Below are 26,221 nucleotides of genomic sequence, written 5' to 3'. Positions count from 1 at the left end.
AGATAGTGTCTTCCCTGTAAAACATTTTAAAAATCATAAATGATGGCTGGATTCACAAGATGTGTATCTTTCATCTGGTGTCTTGGACTTGTGATTTAATGATATTTAGATGCTAGTATTTACTTGTGACGCTATGCTAGGCTATGCTAGTCAGCTTTTTTACTGATGGGGGTGCTCCCGGATCCGGGTTTGGGAGGAACTAGAAGTTAACCTGTGGTGAGTTATTACATTTTTGATGAACAAATAAGGTTTTATGTAAGATGCTTAAATAAAGAGCAATGGCAAAACACATTTGAGAGTGCTCTGACCCTGGTGCTAGAGGGGGTAGGCAGCTGGAGGTTGAATGTTTGAAGGGGTACAGGAAGATAAAGTTTTGGAACCACTGCTCTACACCATAAAAATGGGGAGGGGGGCTGCTAAACAATGCTAATTTTCACAGAAAAAACAATATGGCACTGTTTACAAGGGCCCCTAGTGTTCACTCTGTCAAGAGGGAAACAATGTATCTGTTTCGTCTTGGTTTCCCCTCAACTCTCCAACTTTGCATTTTAAGTTTAGTTTCTCGAGCGTGGCCCCTGGGGATCGACGGTGTATGCTTGTTAGGATCCTGTAGTTGCATCTATTTTTACATTTTAGTAATTTAGCAGACGCTCTTATCCGGAGCGACTTACAGTAGTGAGTGCATACATTTTCATACTGGTCCCCTGTGGGAATCGAACCCACAATTCTATGCTCTACCAACTGAGCCCCACAGGACATATGGGGCTAAGATCGGAGACTGGGTTTTGAGTCATGTTTCTTTTAAATACTGACACCACAGATCTTCAAATCTGATCTTGCATACATCTTGCCGAACCACAGGTTTCTCTCCAGTCTAAAGATGGATGAACTGGCACAATATCATACAAATATTAGGTAGAAGAGATCACTCCCAAAGTACTGTATGCAATTTTCCTACACTTGTGCTAGGTGGATTCAGAAATGCCACGGTCATAATCCTTCAAATGATCTTGAACTCTGACAGGGCCTTGGATTTTTTTTGTCAGATAAATATATATTTTTGCAAAAACTGTTTAACAGTAGGGCATCAAAGAAAGCTGATCTCAACACTGGTACCATTGCTAAAAACGTTTGTTCAAGAGAACCCCACCACACTTCATACCCGACCACTTCATGAAGTTAACGCAGCTATATAAGACAGTCGAATAAAGTACCTCAACAACCACAAGAAAGGGCAGGCTATGGTGGAAGCCACAATAGTTAAAAACATCTGTTCCGCCCGACATACCCGGGACCTCTTATCTGTTGGCTGAGTGACCCAACTGACTTTAGAAGCTGCCATCTTAGGTTAGAGACTTCGCCGAAGGTGGGGTAGTATTTCATGGGATGCTCCATTATCAGTGAACACTTAGCTAGCTTGGTCGTTCAATAAAAGTGTGTTTTTTCTATGTGCCCTGTTTTTACCCCGAAAAATAACAGTTCGTTTTCGTTCTGTTATGAAAGGTTGAAAGTAGTCACGTCTGTAGTTGCTGGCGTCCCATTATGCTGGTTGACTGATTACAAAATAATGGAGAGAAAGACCGACGCGTTCGGGAAAACAATCGTCATCTCGCACTTAGAAATTCAGCCAGGATCTATACAGCGGCAGGTGCTTTTTAATCGAAAATACATGGATGAACCAACGGTAACAAGTGAAGTTATTCCAAGTTCACCCAGATCCAATGTTTAATGATAAACAAGCCCCCTTAAACGTTAAAATGCGGAAACGCACTAAACAAACTGCAACCGGATCACTTGCTGTTGATCAAAGTGGCACCGCAGGAAAATGTTTGTGCAGGTTTTTTTTTCGACGAGCAACAACCGCCATCAATGTAATCCACTGGCACATGATTAGCCTTTGGGCTAGCAGCAAGACAATGAGGGCGATGATACAGTGCTCGAATGTTGGCTACAGGCTAAACTTCTCCACTAAACAATGGGGCCACCTCCAACTAGCTAGCAGCAAGCTAATTAAGGCTATCATTACGCACAGTTGACGTTAACGCAGAGCTCGCCTAGTTATTCCCTACTAAAATATAACAATCCCGAACCATATAACCTGAATATATCTATGTACTTTAACAATTATATATAGATATAAAGGAGAGAAAAAAAACATATGGCTAAACAGGGATGACCGTCTGGCCTCAAGCAACCCTCTGTCCATATTCATCGTTCAATAACACTACAGACAGGCTACTTTCTTATCTCGTCATTAGCAAGTTAAATACCATGTGAATAAACTCAATTTAAGAAATGCAAATTGGGCTTCTGTCTGAACTATGTATCAAAATCCAGCTGTGTGGTATGCAGTATATATATTTTTTTTTATTAGTTTTCATGGCTAGTGTGCATCCAGGGAATATCCCTTGCGCTAGCAACCTACAGTATTAAATAATTCAGCTCGGCCACCGACTCAACTCTAACTACATTTGAGCCACCTCGTGTCTCACTAGCTGAACACAAAATTAGCTAGCTAACCCAAGCTAACGAACACTCACCCTTGCCTATTGTATTATAAATAAATAAATACAATTCAAAATGTTTCTAAATTCAACAAGTTGTTTACATTTGTCTACTTATCGAGATCTCGTCGTGTTGGCTATGTAATATTCTTCACATTGTGAAAAAAAACTATTCGACTCAGAGCGGAAGGCGAGTTAAACTTGCTAATTGTAGTTAGCGTTTCAGCATGGTAGTTTACGGACCTGCAATAACTTGTGTTGGAAATTATTGTATCCCCTTCTCATTTACTTAAAAGAATAAGCTGTGTTTACAGTAATTTGCTAAATAGACTAAAAGTCAGTTTCCAAACAAACTTGCATGGTAGATTAAAAGTCGATTGTAAGTGGGAAAACTCGTTCTATAAGATTACATGGGTTACTTACAGGTAAGAGTAACACACAACTAATTTACCATGTGAACAAATGGGATATAGAGCGACTACGGAATTCAACCATTCAAAAATCATTGCTTGCTTACCTAACAAGCTTGGTCAATTCAGGTTTTCTCAAATTAACTCCCGTTAGTATCTCCAGTACAATCCTTTCTGGTCCGTTAATAAATGACGAAATTCAAGTTATTTTATCATGTTCGGCGTGTCGGTATCCCGTCTTCACCGACTCGGTTTTTCTCCTTTGTGTTAATTTCACTCAATTCGAGTTTAATCCGATCGATCCCCGCAGTCGCGTACTCGAGTCGTCTCTTCCAGATACTCTCACCTTCTACGGGCAGGGGGCGCGTTCATGGCTCCAATGGATAAACATGCGTGCGCGTGAATGACCCTGCTGGGCTGTGACGAATGTGCGCTTTATTTTTCAGTTCTTGAAACATAGTAGCTGCACCTTTTAATTTCTTATTTTGGCGTAGGGTTATGGGTGTTATTCATACATGTAGTGTGGACATCAAGTTGCTTTTAAATTGATCCAATTGATTCTCAAATTATAAACTGGAACTTGGCATGGGATAATGACGTCTATAAATAAAAGCTTATTTTTCTGTTAAAACCTCAAATTATATGGTATTCTAAAAGCTCATACAGGTTCAAAACATGTTCCCAATTGAAATGGAACTGTATCAACTGAAATGAGTGGATGGTTTTATTTGTTGTTTGGAGCATCAGTTCGTCCCCGATAATGAGTTTCATAATAATTCCATGTGAACTGCAGATTAATAATTATGATTATTAGAGATGGACATCATGCTAGTTCACGATTCAAATTGACATAATACTTGCTCTACCGAGCCTGAGAGCCTATTCTACCTGGTCCCTTGGGCACGCACAGGGCCAACCTGAGACATAGTGGATTTCAGAGTAGTTCGAGTCCTTGAATTTTGCGAAGTTTAAAGCTAAACATGTGCAACCATTTTCGATAGAAATATATCAAAATGAAGAAATATATATTTCACACTTGTGTGAAGGTCTCATCCTTGATGAACACTGCATAGGAATCATCGGGCAAATAACCCGCAAGTCCCTTGCGCGGTCATTCATTTGCTTAGCATAACAACCTGCCCCACAGGAGTACCGTATTTAAAGGCGCAGGCATCCACTTTCTGTATGCCCAAATAAATATCCTCTCAAATCGACTGTATATATTTTTGTGTTTACATGTTTATGTGGTGATGAATATATGCTTGTAAATATTCCAATGGATCACTTATACATTTTGCAACATAATTTAAAAAAATAAATGTCCTTTGCGTTTGTGGGTCACACTACTTGAATTGCATTTACTAAAATCAAACTTACATTTTTGAAACAGTTAATCCAATTTATGCAGCGGGCATACTACTAACGTTTCAGAGGGTTCACTAATCTGTTCAACACAAGATTTTCCCTTTTCCTTTCTTTACTGCTTTCAAAAGTAGGTCATGAGAATTGTAAGGATTTGATCATGTGATCTCACCTATAACATCATAAGCTGTTGCTGTGTGTGCTACCAACAAAAAACTATTTCAGGTTAGATCCTAATGTTAAGGGATGTAATGGGGATGATGAGTAAAGATTATATCTCATGAACTATATCTGACTGCAATGCACCCCCACCCAACATAGATTTTTGATTTGCTGTAGGCCTATTTGACAAACCTTGCGCACTGGGCCGGTTTCCCAAAAGCATATTAAGAATAAATGGATTGTTTGAACTATAGGATCATATGGTTCTAAGGATGAACTTAGCCTTAGAATGCTTTTGGCAAACCAAGCCCAGAGCAGTGGTTCTTTTATAATAGACTAAAGCACACAAATAAGGTGAAATAAGGTGCATTTCCAGTAAGTTATGTGGAATTATTTCATAACGACATAGGAGACTTAGAAATTAAAATCACACTTTCGATTGAATATCACCTGAAAAGTATCAAGGCCTACCTGAAACGCATGTAACACAGAGCAAAGAAGTGTGTTAAAAAGCCAGTTGAATTGGTACTGGGTGCATATGCCCCTTTAACCTTAGTGTTAATAATTTAATGCGTAAATCGTAGTCCACAGACATACAGTAGCTACGCAGCTCTGCACCATCTGAGGATGCAAAGCCCAAACGTGCGCATCCCCACAATTCCCAACCAACTCGGCTCCAGTATGAATCCGCTATTCATTTGAATGTGTTGACAGTTGGAGAAATTGCTTGAGCCATGCTGAAATATTCAGAAAGTATGAAAGCCAACAGTCCAATATTCTAGAACACTGCTGTGTGTAGGGGTACACATTTTGGACTATGATAAATACATGGAAAGGGTGCAGTGATCATTTGAGAACCAAGCCTGTATGAAAGCGTTTCCCAAACTCAGTCCTGGGGACCCCAAGGGGTGCACATTTAGTTTTTGCCATAAAACTACACCGCTGATTCAAATAATCAAACTTTGATCATTTGAATCAGCTGTGTAGTGTGCCATGAAGAAAAACCAAAAGGTTCACCCCTTTGGGTTACGAGGATGCTGCATGATCTTACAGGAATTCCAAAACTCCAGGCAGCTCTGAGGACACACATGCTTCACTTTAAATTGATAAATCAAGAGATACAATACAGTATGGATCCATATATAATTGTTTCATTCATATACCAACACAGACACTCAGAAAAGTACTATAGGGAGATGCAAAATGCAAAACATTAACTCTAAAAAGGAAATTACAAAATGTAAGTTTAAACATTGCACATTTCTTCCACAAATTTATATTTCAGTTTATAATTTTGTATTATTTGTGATGGTTTTTCTTAAAAATAAAAAAATGCTAACACAGCAAACGTCAAGGGGGGGTCACAGACACTCCAGGTTCGGCTTTTCCCGCGCCGCTCTTACAACTGACGCGATGTTCACCATAATATCTACTAACAGAACGCACTGCCAAAGAAAGCAAGGCTTTACACAGCCACTCACACACCTACAGGAAAACGCTGCTCTGCACTGATGCTCCACAGCGGACTGCTTGGAAAACAAAATCCTGAAGAGAAAATATGTATGCATCTACGTATGCATGCAGATATGCAGACTTTTATGTATAAATAGACAATCGTGTGTGCGCATGTAGGTACACATATATGCATTTAGGAAGACATGTACTTTCTTAATATACGTGTATACATACACACACATTTAGAGCAGGGGTTCTCAATCCTGGTCCTGGTGATCCAAAGGAGTGTACAGTTTTGTTTTTGCCATAGCACTGCACACCTGAGTCAAATGATCAACTCATCATCAGGCTTCGATGATTAGAGTCAGGTGTGTAGTGCAAAAATAAAAATGTGCACCCCTTTGGGTCCACAGGACCAGGATTGAGAACCAGTGATTTAGAGTATGCATGTCTGAATGTATGCAACGCGTGTTTGAATGTAAAAAACATTGCTGTGTATGTGCTGTGCATGTATAAGACTATGCATATGTAGTTAGTGGAATGATTCCTTCGCAACCCGATTATATTTTTCTATTGTTTTTCTGCTGTCCCAATCTTTTCGTTAAGGCAAACAGCTGAGATCCCTTTCCAGAGTAGAAGTGATCAAATTCTGGGGTTTGTGGTTATTGAACACAGGTAAACACAACATTTTGGCATTAAAATAGATAAGATGCAGAATATTGAGCCAAAGTTTCTATACACAGTCATAGCAGATCTAGGGCACAGAGAGATAGCGAGGGGAGGGGGATGGCAGATGGCAGGACAAACTAAAAGTAAAATCTTAAAATGGTGTTAAAGTAGGTTTTTTAGCAATACTGTTGCAGTTTCAAGCTCTATTCGTACAGTATAGATTTTTCCAGGAAATTAAGAATTCTAGCTCGGTCAACATACACCAAAGCAAGAAAGGATTACTATATATATATACAGAATGTGAGTGATAAATACAGAATTAAAACAGCCCTGTTTTTTCTCCTTTTAGCTTCTTCACTTCAGACATGGCCGCTGCTCGACACAACTCTACGTTTCTTTTTCTCTTTTATTTCAAACTTCTGTGTTCACCACACGTTCCCAAAGCTTTCTTTCTCCCACATGAAACCAATTAAAATACTAATTGATGACCAAGCTTGTAGTGTTCGATACAATTCAGCTTTAAGTCAAAACATCACAAAAAGAAAGACATGATCCACAACTGGCTCACAGATGTACAGATATATAGGAGACCCTATCCTAAAGCATCCTGCCTGTTTGATGTACAGATAGATGAGACCATATCCTAAAGCATCCTGCCTGTTTGATGTACAGATATATAGGAGACCCTATCCTAAAGCATCCTGCCTGTTTGATGTACAGATATATAGGAGACCCTATCCTAAAGCATCCTGCCTGTTTGATGTACAGATAGATATGAGACCCTATCCTAAAGCATCCTGCCTGTTTGATGTACAGATATATAGGAGTCCCTATCCTAAAGCATCCTGCCTGTTTGATGTAAAGATAGATATGAGACCCTATCCTAAAGCATCCTGCCTGTTTGATGTACAGATAGATATGAGACCCTATCCTAAAGCATCCTGCCTGTTTTGCCACAATAGTAACAGTAAACCCTACCATTCTACAACCCAGACAGGCTCCAATGCTCTGATGCAGGACAAGCATTTTTTCCCCAGGACCGGGGGTACTTTAACGTGTTTTGCTTGGTATATTTTGACTGACAGTCATGGAGTATACAATTAGACTCTCCTGTGGCAAGGCTGTGTGTAGGGAGGGGTTAAGAAAATGTTAGTGAGCCCGACCAGTCCAGAAGAAACGCGAGGGGCAGGATGGGTGGTTGGGGGAGGGGTTATGAGACAGAGGGGCAGGGTGTTCAGCAGCATCCCCCGCCAGCCTGTTGGCCCCCCTGGCTACCGGAGAGTGTGGAGTTGTTGGCAGCGTGCTGGGGCCCAATCTTAATGCCGTTAGCCTGCCGAGAGAAAACCACAACACAATGCAACCGGTTAGTCAGGAAAATGGAACGTGATGATGGTCAGGTGTGGTTCGACGATTTAGATTTTGACTGTTTGTGTTTTTCTGGGGTGGATGAAATGGATATAACAACAAATATCAATGGTGACAAATTATCTTTGGCTCACAGTCACACTCTTTCGTAAGCATCTCTCCCACACACACCAGCAAGTGGCACTTTCATCAATTGCCCCACTTTCATCTCTCCAGCCCTTTAGTGGCTAAAGAGAACGCAGAGTGGCTAAAAGGCATCACTCCCATGTGAGCCTGTGCTGCTGTGGCTTTAAGCAGTAGTAGCTATTAAGTAAACTCTGAATCGTTCTAAATCACATTTATAGTGTTCAGGGAAGAGGAGGAGGGTGGAGAAGGGGGGGTTCTCACGACGCCTGCCAGCAAGCGACGGGAATTCTGACCAGGGCTTCCCCCTACGTCAGTCAGCTGATGCGGTTTGGACCGTGTGCCTAGCCTCACTTTTTCCCTCCCTCTCCCCCTTATTTTTTTACCCTTTACTACCTCTCAAAGAAAGCATACCCAATGGCTGCTCAGGGGCTCGCCTCCTTCACGCTGGCTGTAACCTTGTGGGATGTGAGGAATTTATGCGCTGGCCAGCAGCCAGGGCTAGCGGAGAGAGGGAAGGAGAGAGGGAGGGGAGAAGGGAAAAACAGTGGAAGTTTTGCTTGGCTCTGCAGACTTCCTTTAGAGGAGAGAGATGGGGTATGGGCCACTACAAATAAGCTGATGTGGAGGGGCTGCCTCGAAAATATGAATATGGGTGCAGTGTCTCCTAGGAGCATGTGACTATGTAACAGCGTAAGCTAACAATGTCTTTCTGGCCTTCAAATTGGCCTTTTTTCCAATAGGATGTATCCAACGTCTGCTCTGTCAAGGTTTTATCCTCTTCACTCTGTTTATGACGTGGGCTTAGGGCACTACGAAGGGAGCAAGGGCATTTGACCACTTGGCCATATCTCAGTTGATGACTTAAAACTCAGAAGTCAAGCCATGTCAAGAAGATGGTCTTAGTCAAAGCTGCGGTGTACAAAATGGACACCAAATGTGTCTCTCCCATGTCAAATGACCTCATTGTTGATGTCGAAGACACCCTCCTGGATCTTCTCGTAGATCTCCTTCGCTGTGTTGATGAATGCCTGAAAAGAGAGAGTGCCTAGTTAGTATAGGATCAGAGCTGAAATCCACAACATCTAGACGTGACCGTTGTAATAACTGATAAACTCCCCTGCAAGATATCAAGCCTTGGACCAGTCAAACCATATATGTGGTTCTCGTTAACTGAATAAGTTCTAAAAAGAGTGGGATTTACAGGAGTTTAGCCTCTGGCTTGTTGCCACAGAAAATACATCTACAGCGCTCCGCTTTACAAACGACACAAGCAGACGTATAAACAGAGCCTTAGTTTTAGCCTGAATGTACAGCATGGTAGGCCTTATATAATCATTACCTTATGTACACCCCAAAAGCGAGACTAGTCCAGGGTGCCCATCTATAGTAAATACTGCCTGTAATTCAGCTTTTTACCACAGAGGGAGGCCTACTTTAGAATTTGAAAACAAATGTCCACCTCAGTTTAGCTCAGGAGGCTCCGGCCTGATTTGGTCCCCTCTAACCTCCCTGCCTCTTCACACATGAAATGTTTAACAGCAACAGATGGGTTTCCCTCAGCCTGAGGCAGAGCTCCCCCACCTGACCATGGAGTCCCAGGGCATAACCCAGGGACCCAGCATTAGCCTCAACACATTACTCTCCATATAGTGCATACGGTAGTAGCACGGGAGCCTGATTGGCATTCGGCTGTCACTTAGGACAGGAGAGCAGAGGGGAGGCTATGAATGTAGGCGATGTACACGTCACTGTGAGGGAGAGGGGGACGGATGGAGATAGAGGAGAGGAGGAGAGGTATCGGGAGGATTCAGGGGACACTAATGAGACAAATTAATCATATCAGGGGTTTCTGCTGGGGGGAGGGGTTATATAAACCAGTCTCCCCCTGCCTTAAATCCTCAGAGCCTGGCTACCCAGCACACTGAAGAACAGATGTGTATGTGTGCGTTGGAGTGTTTGAGCAAGAGAGGTGGGTATATTAATAGGTGAACGTGTCAATGTGAGAAAATGTTCACAAACAAACAAATGCAAAACACACACACACACAATACAGTGTGAGCAGGAGGTACCTCTTCTACGTTGGATGCGGTCTTGGCGGAGGTCTCCATGAAGATAAGGCCGTGCTCTCTGGCGAAGGCCTCTCCCTCCTCCTTCTTCACCTCTCTCCTGGACTCCAGGTCACTATGGAGAAAACGCCACACACATTCAGTATTTCACACACATTACCATAGACCTGTTATGCTAGCATGGTCTTGTGTGTCTCTGTGTTTTATTGCAAATGATCTGTTAATTCAATCTGTTATGTTTTCCAGTTAGGAGATATGTCATTAACTAGAGGACACGAGCACACAGGGAGCAGGGCTGTGAACTGGGTGGGTGTATCTCAATTGTCAAAAATGGCTTGCTCACACTTTTTCCTTTCCTTCATTTGAAAGCAAAGAACACAAAGCATCCACCATTTAGACTTGACATAACCCACGCTTTCAGATAAGTATGGACAAAGACAAAATGAAGAAAGGATGCCATTTCAGACCTGAGGCATAGCCTGTTTAGTAGCCATGACAACCATGACTAGGTTGTTTGGTAACCATGAGTGACAGGGAGATGAATCTGACCTCTTGTTCCCAATGAGCATGATGACCATGTTGGAGTTGGAATGTTGGCGAGCGTCCTCTAACCAGGTTGTCAAGTGGTTGAAGGTGTCCCTTCTAAAACAAAAACAGTTGAGCAACACTTAACATAAGAACAATACATTTTCCTTTCCTAGTAAACTAATGCATAAACATGTCCTTCATTAGGTGAATGTAGGTCCCTTTTGTAACAACAGTTGACCCACATGAGCAAAATAAGGGCATTGGTGTGGGAGATTAAATTACATCCAAAATGTATTATACAAACAAATCTCAGTGGCTCCAACTATTGTTAAACTGAATGAACTGGATAAGAAAACAACATTTCCTTTCCTCCTAAACAAACTAATATATATATTTTACATTTGTCAAGAGCAATACCTAAATCCTAGGGTAGACTTAGTGGCCAAAGTATTTACATAGATAAGGCCTGGGGAGAAAATGGCCACCAGACTGACCTTGTGATGTCATACACGAGCAGGGCGCCAGCTGCCCCTCTGTAGTAAGACCGGGTGATGGAGCGGAAGGACTCTTGGCCGGCCTGACACACACACACACACACACACACACAATTAGTGCCAAAGACAAACAGACTTTGTCTTTGCTTTAACAGAGCGTCTGTGTGTGTACAAAGTTCAGCACAGAAGCATAGTAACCCATAGAAAGTGTACAAACAATAGCCAGCAGTACTTCAAAGTAGTAGTAGTAAGCTGAACAAAGCAACTACTCTTAAAGGAGTCTTACTTCAATGCTCAAGGGTGTGTTGAACAAAATACCAACACAGATGTACTGTGTTACTAGGGTCAAATCAAATCAAATTTATTTATATAGCCCTTCTTACATCAGCTGATATCTCAAAGTGCTGTACAGAAACCCAGCCTAAAACCCCAAACAGCAAGCAATGCAGGTGTAGAAGCACGGTGGCTAGGAAAATCTCCCGAGAAAGGGCAAAACCTAGGAAGAAACCTAGAGAGGAACCAGGCTATGAGGGGTGGCCAGTCCTCTTCTGGCTGTGCCGGGTAGAGATTATAACAGAACATGGCCAAGATGTTCAAATGTTCATAAATGACCAGCATGGTCAAACAATAATAATCACAGTAGTTGTCGAGGGTGCAGCAAGTCAGTACCTCAGGAGTAAATGTCAGTTGGCTTTTCATAGCAGCTCATTAAGAGTATCTCTACCGCTCCTGCTGTCTCTAGAGAGTTGAAAACAGCAGGTCTGGGACAGGTAGCACGTCCGGTGAACAGGTCAGAGGTTCTTCTGAGCCCATGTCCTGAAAAACTCCTGGCCCGAGCCATGTTTTACTCATGCATGTCCTGCCTAGTGCCTACTACTCTCTTCCAGTCCAGGCTTTCCAGCAGCTTTCTCCTAGATATTACTCATAGATATTCCCAACCAGAGAGCCAAGCCTCCTGATTTTCCTTGTGCAGAGAGGCAGAGCACAGGCAAACCTCTGTCACTGTGTACAAAAGACTCCTCTCTTTCTCTGCATCCCATACCTGACTGACTGACTGACTCCTCATAAACAAGGGGCCCATTGTGTTCCACTATAGCCCACAATACAACATTCTACCTCTCTCCCCACACTCAGTGTTGGGTTAAAACAGCAGGCAGGCAGATCAGACCTGTCGATAGATGCCATTGTCAGCAGCTTATAAAATGGCTAGCAGCCGTTGTACCTTGGCTTACTCTACGCTGTTCTACCTCAATTCCGGCCTGGCAGCAGGTGAGTGAGAACCAGGCAGCCCAGCACTGCAGCACATTTGAATTCAATAAGGCCCTGTTGCCACTGACTGTTGAGTCAGTGGCAACAGTCCCCCTGAGGCAGCTGCTAACGTTGGAGCTAATGGAGGCCATTGTGAATAAATGATGAATGACACCTTTATGCCTGCCATCTGCCGGATCTCAAAGGTTACAGGAACGCCAGAAATGCAGATTTTGGCTATTACATCACTCCCAGGGCAGGCAGTACCTCCCTACTCCTCCTCCTGTGCTCACACACATGCCGGAACACACACCGATACAGCTACACAGACGGTACACATGCCCTGTGTTTGATTTGAACTCTGTCTTGGCAGGGTGGACATGTAGTGGTCTGGGGATGTAAGCTAAACCACAGATCATTCTAATAGAGAGGGTATATTCATAGTGGTGTTTCGAATATATAAAAGTGAAAGTGTTTCTCAAAATGCCAGCTAGATGACCAAAGTGCCCAATCAAAGGTTGCCATTCTTATCCCCCTTGGCATCAATTTCTGCTGAATTCCAGGCTTACCTTTTAATCAACCAAAATGCACCTGTGTTGCCATGTGGCCTAGTAAGCACACAGCAGCGGGCTCGGTCTGAAGGCCAAAAGGCCTTGCACCATTCAGAATTACTGCTGAGATTCTATTCTTATTTATAGAACTGTGTCTCCCCCTACAGGCCAATAGAAATACTACACTAACACCAAGATCATATCCTGTAGTGTTCATATTTCCTCAGCACAGTCAGTAGGGCTCTATAAAATCTGCACGAAATCATGGAATCCAAACTTTTAAACGGAATTTAACAATATATTAAACTTGAAATTAATACATTTGCCCAAGTTAATCATACGACATGAAACTGCATCAGTGTATTTTCCTGCAAAGGCACAGGAATGCCTTTGTGTGCCCGGTGCACGCGTATGCCTACATTTATGTAACCGTCAGTGATGATGTAATGATTAGCTTCTTCTGGTAGATATGGAAAGGCTTCCCCAAAATGATCCTTTTTTTTAATGTACTACAAAAGTAGCCTATACCTATTTCATGACATTGCCCTCTTTGGGTGCAGCGAGCACCATCCCCCTCTCTGTCTCCTACACTCAGGCTGCTGCGACCTCAGGTCGTAGATTCCTGGAGGAGATTATCTCCTTATGGCCACAGTATAGAGAGAAAGTGAGTTTTCATAGAGAGAACAAAGGAATTTCTTCCACCTCACAGAACTTGAGGTCCGAACAACATTTATGTTCTGGAGAAGGTATAAAAGATCGGTGAAGAATCCAGCTACGAACTTGTCCGTTTGGTACAATTTTGTGAAACTCATGGGAGACCATACGGCCACATTACCATAACGCTGTTTATACAATAGCCTCAGATATGAGGCTTACATCTAATTGTTGTATAAGATGAATGAGTGAGGATGATACTGTTTGTGGAATTGTGTAATGTGATTTTGGACTGTTTAATGAAGGAAACTCCAATTCCCTTTGGAGTTTAACTAAATCAGAGGACCGCCCATGAGCACAGTTAGGACCTGGCGTCATGAGACAGCCTTTTTCTGCTCTTCCGAATAAAACCCCCACCCGGGTTTTCTATCACCAGACCAGCTTACCTCGATAACGAGAGGGACAAGGTTTGAGAGGAGACCATAAAGCTAAGGTTTGAGTAGATGGCTGAATCTTTTAACCACATGGTTAAACTCTTAGACTATCGATACCGACAGAATAAGAACAAGTCTTTGATATTAATTACTAGTCTGCAGCTAGGAATTCGGTATCATTGAACGCGAAGACCGACAACCGCCGAAACATCTATTCTATAACGACATGAATGAATGTCACTCTGAACTATCCATTCTAACCGCGACAGAGACAGGGCGGACAAACTCTCCAACAGAAACAAACTTTTCAACAGAGATCCCAACGACACACTGAGCGTAAATATATATATTGATTGCAATTATTCCCGAAGGGGTGGGCGTTCATGTGCAAAGGATTAGCATTTCAATTGTTATTATTATCAACTTTGTAGGTTTCTCATCTCAGTTTACCCCCACTTCCCTTTTTGTCCACCAAGCCGCGATACCGGTTTATCCCACTAGGGAAACTCCGTTATCATTTCCTTGTAACTATCTACTGTTTGTTTATGCATTTCTGTGAATGACTTATAATTTATTTACTTTAAGACAATTGATGTATGGATGACTCATAGTGAAGACTGGGTTCGTGCAGATAACCAACAATTTACGACGTTTGGAATGAGACTACATGAGGTAAATAATAATTCATTAATTCGAAGACTAATTGATCAGATATTAAATATCTGAAAGTTATATTAGGAAAATTATAACTTTATAATCTGAATATTTTCCTTGGTGCCCCGACTTCCTAGTTAATTACAGTTACATGATTAATCAGTTTAATCGCGTAATAATAATTACAGAGTTATTTGATAAATAAGTGTTCAGTTTAATGATGCCAAAGACACGACACCTACCTGGCAGAACAATATGATGATAGTTTTCATCAATCCAGTGCCAATTTGTTTTGCACACACCAAAAAATTTAAATATTTTTCCTAGACCTCAAAGGTCTCATGATGTGGTTTAAGCAGTGTTGTGGACTTAAAGAACTACAAATTGGATGATGTTCTATATATTTTTTAAGTATGATTTTGAGAGCTAAATAAATAAATAAAAAGAAACTTAGAAAAACAGAATGGGATGGAATTATCTGGAATTTGGGAAAAATTCTAAAAGAAAAATAAGGCCAAAAAATGTAAACAGCTTTTAAAATGGGCCCTAGCAAAGCACAGGGAATCCCACAGAATTAACAGTAGGGCACACTGAGAAACCCTAATTAACACTTCAATCTTCACTCCTAATTAGGGATGTTAAATGGTTAACGGCTAATTGGTTAGGCACCGAAAACACATTTGACTGGTCATGCTTATCAGTCTATAGGTTAATTTGCATAATTTAGTGTAATTAAAAATTGCGGTGTGTGTTTGCCGTCATGCATCTTATTTATCACATGCGCACAGCATATAGAGCCTAGTTTGAGAAGCGGAATAGCCTATCAAATCAAACTCCAATTTATTTGTCACATGCTTCGTAAACGAGAGGTGCAGACTAGCAGTGAAATGGTTACATGTCTTCTCAACAATGCAGAGAACAGACAATAGAAAAGTAACACGTAATAATAAAAGTTCAATAAGTAACGATAACATGGCTTTATACACAGGGTACCATTCCTGAGTTGATGTGCAGAGGTACGAGATAATTGAGGTAGGTACAGTGGGGCAAAAAAGTATTTAGTCAGCCACCAATTGTGCAAGTTCTCCCACTTAAAAAGATGACAGACAACTATGACAGACAAAATGAGAAGAAAAAGAAATCCAGAAAATCACATTGTAGGACTTTTAATGAATTTATTTGCAAATTATGGTGGAAAATAAGTATTTGGTCAACAACAAAAGTTTCTCAATACTTTGTTATATACCCTTTGTTGGCAATGACCGAGGTCAAACGTTTTCTGTAAGTTTTCACAAGGTTTTCACACACTGTTGCTGGTATTTTGGCCCATTCCTCCATGCAGATCTCCTCTAGAGCAGTGATGTTTTGGGGCTGTTGCTAGGCAACACGGACTTTCAACTCCCTCCAAAGATTTTCTATGGGGTTGAGATCTGGAGACTGGCTAGGCCACTCCAGGACCTTGAAATGCTTCTTACGAAGTTCTATTTTGGTTTCATCTGACCATATGACATTCTCCCAATCTTCTTCTGGATCATCCAAATGCTCTCTAGCAAACTTCAGACGGGCCTGGACATGTACTGGCTTAAGCAGGGGGACACGTCTGGCACTGCAGGATTTGAGTCCCTGGCGGCGTAGTGTGTTACTGATGGTGGGCTTTGTTACTTTGGTCCCAGCTCTCTGCAGGTCATTCACTAGGTCCCCCCGTGTGGTTCTGGGATTTTTGCTCACCGTTCTTGTGATCATTTTGACCCCACGGGGTGAGATCTTGCGTGGAGCCCCAGATCGAGGGAGATTATCAGTGGTCTTGTATGTCTTCCATTTCCTAATAATTGCTCCCACAGTTGATTTCTTCAAACCAAGCTGCTTACCTATTGCAGATTCAGTCTTCCCAGCCTGGTGCAGGTCTACAATTTTGTTTCTGGTGTCCTTTGACAGCTCTTTGGTCTTGGCCATAGTGGAGTTTGGAGTGTGACTGTTTGAGGTTGTGGACAGGTGTCTTTTATACTGATAACAAGTTCAAACAGGTGCCATTAATACAGGTAACGAGTGGAGGACAGAGGAGCCTCTTAAAGAAGAAGTTACAGGTCTGTGAGAGCCAGAAATCTTGCTTGTTTGTAGGTGACCAAATACTTATTTTCCGCCATAATTTGCAAATAAATTCATTAAAAATCCTACAATGTGATTTTCTGGATTTTTTTTTCTCATTTTGTCTGTCATAGTTGAAGTGATGAAAATTACAGGCCTCTCATCTTTTTAAGTGGGAGAACTTGCACAATTGGTGGACGACTAAATACTTTTTTGCCCCACTGTATGTACGTATAACTAGGAATAAAGTGACTAGGCAACAGGACAGAAACTGTAGCAGCAGTGTATGTGATGAGTCCAAAAAGTTAGTGCAAAAAGGATCAATGCAGATAGTTAAATAATTAACCAATAGCTACCCGGACTAACTATTTAACAGTCTTATGACTTGGGGGTAGAAGCTGTTCAGGGTCCTTTTGGTTCCAGACTTGGTGCATGGTACCGCTTGCCGTGCGGTAGCAGAGAGAATAATCTATGACTTGGGTGGCTGGAGTCTGACAATTTTAAGGCCTTCCTCTATACCAGGCTGTGTCAGAGGTCCTGGAAGGAAGGGAGCTCGGCCCCAATGGGCCGTACTCACTACCCTCTGCAGCGCCTTAGGGTCGGATGGCAGTAATTGCCATACCAAGCAGTCATGGAGCCAGTCAAGATGCTCTCAAATGGTGCAGCTGTAGAACTGAGTATCTGAGGCTCCATACCAAATCTTTTCATCTCCTGAGGGGGAAGAGTAATTATCCTACCCTTTTCATGACTGTGTTGGTGTGTGCGGACCATGATAGATACTAAGTAATGTGGACACCGAGGAACTTGAAGACCTCGACCAGCTCCACTACAGCCCTGTCAATGTGAATGGGAGTGTGCTCGGCCCTCCTTTTTCTGTAGTCCACGATCAGCTCCTTGCTGACGTTGAGGGAGAGGTTGTTGTCTCATCGTCGTCGGTGATCAGGCATACCACCGTCGTGTCATCAGCAAACTTAACGGTGTTGGAGTCGTGCGTGGCAACGCAGTCGTGGGTGAAGAGGGAGTACAGGAGGGTACTAAGCACGCACCCCCAAGGGGCCCATGTTGAGTGCCAGTGTGGCGGCTGTGTTGTTGCCTACCCACACCACCTGGGGACGGTCTGTCAGGAAGTCCAGGATTCAGTTGCAGAGGGAGGTTTTCAGACTCAGGGTCCTTAGCTTAGTGATGAGCTTAGAGGACACTATGGTGTTGAACACTGCGCTGTATCACCCATCAGACAGCACTAGAGCAGCTGCTCAAAGAGCTGGTACTGGACTGAAACGTGCTTTTGTAAGCCCAGGCATTAAGCAACAAATAACAATTCTAAAATGCAATCGCATGTTAAACTGTTTTGACGGCCACGATTAAACAGAGCTACTATTTTTATTTCTCAATCGGTAATTAAAGCGCGCCTCCAATTTGTTATTTGAGTGCATAGGCTATAGTCAACAGTACGCAGGCTATCAGTGCGTCACAACCACTTTGCAACGTGAGCTTGAGGCAGTGATTGTTTGAAACTAGAGGTCGACCGATTAATCGGAATGGCCGATTAATTAGGGCCGATTTCAAGTTTTCATAACAATCGGAAATCGGTATTTTTGGACACCGATTTGGCCGTTTTTTTTTACACCTTTATTTAACTAGGTAAGTCAGTTAAGAACACATTCTTATGTTCAATGACGGCCTAGGAACGGTGGGTTAACTGCTTGTTCAGGTGCTGAACGACAGATATTTACCTTGTCAGCTCGGGGATTCAATCTTGTAACCTTACAGTTAACTAGTCCAATGCTTTAACCACCTGCTTTACATTGCACTCCATGAGGAGCCTGCCTGTTACGCGAATGCAGTAAGAAGCCAAGGTAAGTTGCTAGCTAGCATTAAAAACGTATCTTATAAAAAACAATCATTCATAATCACTAGTTAACTACACATGGCTGATGATATTACTAGTTTATCTAGTGTGTCCTGCGTTGCATATAATCGATGCTGTGCGCATTCGCGAAAAAGGACTGTCGTTGCTCCAACGTGTACCTAACCATAAACATCAATGCCTTTCTTAAAATCAATAGACAAGTACATATTTTTAAACCTGCATATTTAGTTAAAAGAAATCCAGGTTAGCAGGCAATATTAACCAGGTGAAATGGTGTCACTTCTCTTGCAACAGAGTCAGGGTATATGCAGCAGTTTGGGCCGCCTGGCTCGTTGCGAACTGTGTGAAGACTATTTCTTCCTAACAAAGACAGCCAACTTCGCCAAACGGGGGATGATTTAACAAAAGCGCATTTGCGAAAAAAGCACAATCGTTGCACGACTGTACCTAACCATAAACATCAATGCCTTTCTTAAAATCAATACACAGAAGTATATATTTTTAAACCTGCATATTTAGCTAAAAGAAATCCAGGTTAGCAGGCAATATTAACCAGGTGAAATTGTGTCACTTCTCTTGCGTTCATTGCATGCAGAGTCAGGGTATATGCAACAGTTTGGGCCGCCTGGCTCGTTGCGAACTAATTTGCCAGAATTTTACATAATTATGACATAACATTGAAGGTTGTGCAATGTAACAGGAATATTTAGACTTATGGATGCCACCCGTTAGATAAAATACGGAACGGTTACGTATTTCACTGAAAGAATAAACGTTTTGTTTTCGAGATGATAGTTTCCGGATTCGACCATATTAATGACCTAAGATTCGTATTTCTGTGTGTTATTATGTTATAATTAAGTCTATGATTTGATAGAGCAGTCTGACCGAGCGGTGGTAGGCAGCAGCAGGCTCGTAAGCATTCATTCAAACAGCACTTTCGTGCGTTTTGCCAGCTCTTCGCAATGCTTCAAGCATTGAGCTGTTTATGACTTCAAGCATATCAACTCCCGAGATTAGGCTGGTGTAACCGATGTGAAATGTCTAGCTAGTTAGCGGGGTGCGCGCTAATAGCGTTTCAAACGTCACTCGCCCTGAGACTTGGAGTGGTTGTTCCCCTTGCTCTGCAGGGTAACGCTGCTTCGAGGGTCGATGTGTTCCTGGTTCGAGCCCAGGTAGGGGCGAGGAGAGGGACGGAAGCTATACTGTTACACTGGCAATACTAAAGTGCCTATAAGAACATCCAATAGTCAAAGGTATATGAAATACAAATGGTATAGAGAGAAATAGTCCGATAATAATTACAACCTAAAACTTCTCACCTGGGAATATTGAAGACTCATGTTAAAAGGAACCACCAGCTTTCATATGTTCTCATGTTCTGAGCAAGGAACTTAAACGTTAGCTTTCTTACATGGCACATATTGCACCTTTACTTCTCCAACACTTTGTTTTTGCATTATTTAAACCAAATTGAACATGTTTCATTATTTACTTGAGGTTAAATTGATTTTTATTGAAGTATTATATTAAGTTAAAATAAGTGTTAATTCAGTATTGTTGTAATTGTCATTATTACAAAACGAATATATATATATATTTTTTATTATTATATATATTTTTTATTTAAATGTATTAATATATATGATTATTTATTTTTTTATTATTAAAAAAATATATATATATAAAAAATTTAAAAAAAATTACTTTTTTTATTACTATTATTATTATTATTATTATTTATTTATTTTTATTATTTTAATTTTAAATCGTCTGATTAATTGGTATCAGGTTTTTTTGGTCCTCCAATAATAGGTATCGGCGTTGAAAAATCATAATCGGTCGACCTCTATTTGAAACCTGAACGTTTTACTTTATTTCATATTATGAGTCATGTCTTACCTTGCTTCAAAGTACCCTAGCCGAAATCCAGCCATAGAAACGTAAAAAGACTTCCTCATGACATCAAACCACCATTTCTCTGCTGTTCTATTGGTTTTACATCAACTTTTGTTGTCCAGAAGCCAAAGTCACAATCCTAGTCATATTAGCAACCCATCCTAGTGGTTATTAGATTCTCCCTCTTTCTAACAGACATTTTCATTATGGAACCGCTCTCATTATGTGTACTGTTTAGAACAGTGTTTTCCTGTAAAATGCATTTTGGTAAATGTAAAAATACGTTTTATTTGCTGCTTCATTACAAGAGTTGAATGTTCAATAATAGACTATAGCCTTGCTATTGTTGCATGTCTCCATTAACTACTTCGTGAAAAATGTCCGGTCCTTGTATGCATGCACAGTACAGTATTTTCTGTTGGTCACATCATTTTACTGTTTGGAAAGAATGTAACCGTTTGTTGACTGGTTAATGAGGGTCAGTTAGTATGCAACAAAAAATATTTCAAAATAGAAAACTTCTCACAATGACAAAGCTGAGGTTATTTGAGAAGAGGGTGAAACATGTGAACAGCGAACTGACACAAATGCTGTTGTGTAGGGCTCTGTCATTCTTCTCTTTACAAGGCAAGCAACATGATTACAGTCGACCCCTGATAAGTGCACTTGAGATAGGCCAAGTATAAACTGTTTAATTGGCAGAATGAACCTGTATCACTTCAACAGTACATTGACTACATTCTTTATGATTGAACTGCATGCAGTAGTTGATAACTTAACTGGTGAGAACTGTCCCACACTGCTGCATGTATCAGGAGTCGACTGTATCGTGTGTTCAGGTAAATAATCATATCTGTTCAATGTGCAACAGGGCAAGTATCTTACCGTGTCCCAGATCTGCAGCTTGATCTGTTTACCATCTATGGTGATCATCCGCGCCCCAAACTCCACACCTCGGAAAGACACACCCACCACAAGGACACAGTCAGTCTACAACTCACTTGCATGAAAACACTAACACCAAGATTCAATGGAAATCATGCATGGTTAGTACTATATGGGATCCTTGGGACGTCCCTATCCTAAACATTTTAAATGTCAAATTCAATGACCTGGTCAGGTCATGTGGTATGGTAAAAACCTTGGCGCTAATCATGAGGTGTAATCCTAAACCCGAAACTAACTTTAACCACTAGCCTTATTAACCATAACCCACTAGCCCTAACCACCTAGACCATGGTTGCCCTAGCACTAGATTGATGATTAGTTGGTTATTTGAATCAGCTGTGTAGTGCTAGGGCAAAAAACAAAACGTGCACTGGGGGGGGGGGGGGGGGGGGGCAGGACTGGGTTTGGGAAACCCTGTTCTAGAACCCCTCCCCTGCTTCCACTACAGAAACACCCTAAAAGCCTATGGTGAATAATGGTTAGAGCTGACACAGTGTAGTAGAGGAGAGACACTGGCCAAACATTAAATGATTAATAAAATAATCAAAAACTGAATGAAATTGTTGCCAGTAACAGTGCAGTCACTAACCCTCTTGATAACATTTTACTCGCCCTAGCAGAGCTGATGTGTGTTAAGAGTGAGGTGTTCTGTTATTCGTGTCTGGAAGTAGCTAGCAAGCTAAAATAAAATCCATCTCCCTCATCGTCACAGGTTAGACCAGAGGAGAGATGAAAATCCTTAAGAAATTAATTAACACAAGGGCAGGGCGTGACATTAACGCTTGTCCGCTTGCCTGGGGCAACTAAAAAAAAGTTGTCCGATATGGAGATCACAATATGGAAACAATTAGGCTGCGCCAATCAGAATTGGAACAAAGCCTTTACACCCAGTAGCTCTCCAGATGGAGGCTTGACGGATCACATGTGTTTTATACAGTAGCATATAAGTGCAATATTTCACTTTGTGGGGGGAGGAGATATAATGCATGGGATCAGAGACCAGCAGCCTTACATTGTCAATACCAGTGAAAATAATGAACGTTATTTTGTGAAGTGGGTCCTTGCATCATACAACACAATTTGTCACCTTTTTGGCCCATGGTGTTATACCTTTTTTGGGGGAGGAGGGGCAAGAGACCTGAGCTTTCAGACAAGTGCCTAAAAAAGTTAATGTCAAGCCCTGGACGTGGAGATCTGAGCCGAGCACATATGATTTAATTGAGGTCCCTCCAGTGCAGAGGCAGGATACATTTCAATCACAGTCGTTGTTAAACGTTATAATGAATATAGAGGAGCCTTACCGATAGTGAGGTCGTGCACCGGCTGAAACCGCTTGTCTGTGAACTGTAATAATAGGCATGATTTCCCCACACCTGTAAAACAAACATGCACAGTTAAACAGAGGCACACACAGGAACAAATAGGCACTCTGTATGCATAAGTAACATAATTTAGCCAGTCACACACACGTTGGAAAACCAACAACACATCTGGTCGCACACACACATTAAAGAAGTTGAATCCCAGTCTTTGATATGATGTGTCAGAACAAAAAATTACATAAGGAGGGTAATTTAATGAGATAAAAATGTCAGGCTGTATCAGGCCCTACAGCCCTCTGACTACACCCACACAATGGTAAAGAAGCTCATAGTCAGCCCTGCTGAAGCCAAGAGGCTTGTCAAACAAGTAGAATTCTGGTTGTCATTTTTTCTGGAGTATGTAGAGGATGCATTAAAACACATTCAGGGTCAAGTATTGTTTTATTCCCTCAATTGTTCAGAGTGGGATAGTGTTATCCGGTCCTAGATCAGTGGTTAAGAAGAGCCATTTCGTCCTCAAGCTTCTTTAGGAGGACCTGTGTTCGAGGCACTGTCAACATGATGATGAAGCTCCTGATAGGGATGGACATTTTATCAAAAATGTCAACACACAAATGTCATGACTCATGAGGTTGTTTGGTGTGATGAAACAAAGATATTCCTAGGTAGCACTGACCATAATGAATGCAACAATTAGCCTAATGATGGGCGGCTAACTCCATTTATTACAAAGTAGAGCTAAATATAATGTGTGGCGTGCGCCTGTGTGAGAAAAAAATAACGTAAAACGTGACAGTGAAACACACTGCCATATCGTGGAGGAGGGACCTGTGAAAACACGTGTCCCGCACTGTATGGTTATAATGCAAACAGGTGAAACCTTTTGGACACCAGAGAAGGCTATCATTAGTGTTTCTATGGGTTACCACCACTGTTGCTAGGCAGGGGAGTCAGGGTGATAGAAGACATCATGAGAAGGATGTAACAAAACAAAGCTATGTCACCCTTTTAACTGTGTACCTGCTAGCCAATCAGCCTCTAGCGCTGAATAGATAGTCCATCTGGTTCTTTAGTGGTCAGGTCATTATCTTAAAGCAACAGTAATTAGACATGGGTGCCAAATCAAAGACTAGCCTAATTACACCCCCCCCCCCCATCACTAATTGTGCATTTGATTGGGCAGGAAGAGATGTACAACTGGATTTAGATTCAGGTGAAAACTAAGGTTTATGGTATGGAGGCATCCTTTTGGATAGGGGTTTCTCAACTATCCTCTCATCTAGCCAAGTTACCAACCACATAGCATAGACTATATCTAACTGCTTGAACAGCTGGGATAGCCATACCTACACAGCAAAGACATGTAGAACGTGAGTGAGTAATGTGAAAACACTGAATGATCAACAACTTGGGTTGCAGGGGGTCACATGATGGCCCCCAGTGAAGCCAGGACGATGACAGGTCTGCAGTGTTGCAACTAGGGCTGTGACGATACCAGTATAGCAACAAAAAAAATCCATGGCAGAAATGAAAACAAAGCAGACCAAACTCTTTGGTCCTTTAAAAACCTATTGTATGTAAAATAGTGTGCTATAGTTTAGAAAATAAATAAATGTGACTCTGGATGACAACATGATGTTTGTTTCCACATTAGGGCTGTTTTTCTTGAAGTGTAAACCCTTCGTGTTTTCTTTCCTAGCCACAATACTAACGAGTATCGCAATACTGGTATCGTCCTGACCCTACTAATTATACAAATAAAACAAGGGGGAAAACTCTGCTGGATGTAGCCTGGTGAAAAAAAATGCACTGACAGATTTGTACTCCCAAATGCTGACCACTGTTTTGGGTTGGAAATGATGTCTCCAGTTTGAAACAAGCATCATATGATATGCGGTCCTGTAAGCAAATAGTCTGGTTCAAGTAAAATTCTGCCCTTTCATCTCAGAGAAATGCAGGGGAGCATGCTGTTTAATCTGTTATTGGCCTTCCTGTAAACAGGGTACACTTCCCTTCACTGATACTTTCAAACAGAGTAAACCACAGTAAATTGTTACTTTTAAAAAGGCAGCATGTACAAGCCTTGAATGTACAAGCCTTATTGATCAATTAATAAATTAAAGTCATGGAAGTCACAACATTAGCATCACAACATTCCCCCTGTGGACTTGAGATGCCAACCAGGTACATGTGTTTATTTCTCAGCATCAAACACTGTCAATCTGTAGTCAAAGAGATAGGTCATCTCAGTATCCCTCGTTTTCCCTGGGTAAAATGCATAGCAAGCGGTGCTGCTGTTAGGCTATTTCAACAAGGATCCGGCTTGAGCAATAGATGTATAACAGATCTAATCAAATAAGATGATGCACATAGTTGTACTGTTCTTGATAAACAAGTACCTACGTCGCCTGCTTCTAATGCAACCTGCAATAAATTATCTGGACAAAAATGTAGGTTGGCTTTGGCAGCATCCACAATATTTGGGAAACCTACTACCGGTAAGTCCACCTCGTCTAGGTAAACAAACGACAGTGAACTGCTTAACTTCATTAACATAACACCCGTGTAAAAGTACATTATGTCGGGTTAACAACACGTGCATAAACGCCTAGACAGCTAAACTAGAATGCTGCCGTAGTAGGCAACCGTACAAAAAAAGTATGTAAAACGCCATTTCGAGGGAGGGCGCTTGGTGCTTATGGCCTAGCAATACAACCGCGCAAAAGAAAGACAGCTCAAACCCTTGGCTTGACTCTGTCCAAGTGACTGACATAGTCAGTGCAAACGCCCATGTTGTAGAGAAGCTGTCAAACTAGCTGTTGTTTATGTCGCTGTAAACAGCTACTTTACCAACGTTAGCCTATTAGCTAGCAATGTAACGTTAGGTAGCAAAGATAGCTTAGCACCCCCACCCTCAGTGCAAAACAGAAGGACAATAGGCAGTCGGCTTGTTGGATGTGTTGCTAAACTAACACGCTACTAGTTGACCACAACATTATGTGATGTAAGGTGGGAATTTTAGGGGGGATTATTTCACGTTAATGACAAGCTATTAACGACGTTTGCAAGCGAGAAATCTGTCAGTCATCCCACCTCTTGCGTCTCCGCTTGTACCACGTCATATTGGACTCTCCAACACTGCGGAAATAAAAGATAGCTGCTTGCTAACTATCGTTAGCAATATTTGCTGCCATTGACTAGTGCTTGCTTACCTGTGTCTCCGATAATGATGTATTTGAAAAGGTATGCATATGCCATGGCCACTGGGTCCTGTGTCAACCTTCCTCTGCCGTTGTTTTGTGTAATTGAAACCGTATGAAAATGGTCTATGTAAACGTCTCGGTAATCGTTAAAGCTTCGCCTTTCTAGCCTCCTTTCTCTCTTCGAAGGGAAGGAACAATAAACACCTCCAAGC

The 26,221-nt window shown here is 41.7% G+C and overlaps 2 protein-coding genes across 2 annotated transcripts in view; both read right to left on the bottom strand.

Moving 5' to 3' along the window:
* LOC120019866 (chromodomain-helicase-DNA-binding protein 7-like) overlaps window positions 1-3,244 on the bottom strand; it is a 96,670-nt gene extending 93,426 nt beyond the window's left edge. Inside the window, exon 1 of the mRNA XM_038963280.1 lies at window positions 3,022-3,244. The gene's annotated coding sequence lies outside the window, so the exon portion shown is untranslated. The remainder of the gene's footprint in view (window positions 1-3,021) is intronic.
* A 2,318-nt stretch (window positions 3,245-5,562) lies between these two features.
* Window positions 5,563-26,221, bottom strand: LOC120020423 (ras-related protein Rab-2A-like). The gene is made up of 8 exons (XM_038964079.1): window positions 26,019-26,221; window positions 22,786-22,857; window positions 21,422-21,489; window positions 11,142-11,224; window positions 10,669-10,761; window positions 10,123-10,234; window positions 9,013-9,081; window positions 5,563-7,892 (listed from the first exon to the last, which is right to left on the bottom strand). The coding sequence occupies exons 1-8, from the start codon at window positions 26,062-26,064 to the stop codon at window positions 7,797-7,799; spliced, it is 639 nt and encodes a 212-aa protein (XP_038820007.1). The 5' UTR covers window positions 26,065-26,221; the 3' UTR covers window positions 5,563-7,796.

Source organism: Salvelinus namaycush, chromosome 25 (genome assembly GCF_016432855.1).
Source record: "Salvelinus namaycush isolate Seneca chromosome 25, SaNama_1.0, whole genome shotgun sequence".
Lineage (NCBI taxonomy): Eukaryota > Metazoa > Chordata > Actinopteri > Salmoniformes > Salmonidae > Salvelinus > Salvelinus namaycush.
The sequence above is the reverse complement of the archived record's forward strand: the minus strand, read 5'-3'. Positions and strand labels throughout refer to the sequence as shown.

Coding starts and splice junctions, on each gene's coding strand:
- LOC120020423 (XM_038964079.1), bottom strand. CDS start 26,064: ATGGCATATGCATACCTTTTCAAATACATCATTATCGGAGACACAG. Junction 22,858..26,018: donor CATCATTATCGGAGACACAG/GTAAGCAAGCAC, acceptor TTTGTTTTACAG/GTGTGGGGAAATCATGCCTA. Junction 10,235..10,668: donor ATGCTCATTGGGAACAAGAG/GTCAGATTCATC, acceptor TTTTCTCCATAG/TGACCTGGAGTCCAGGAGAG.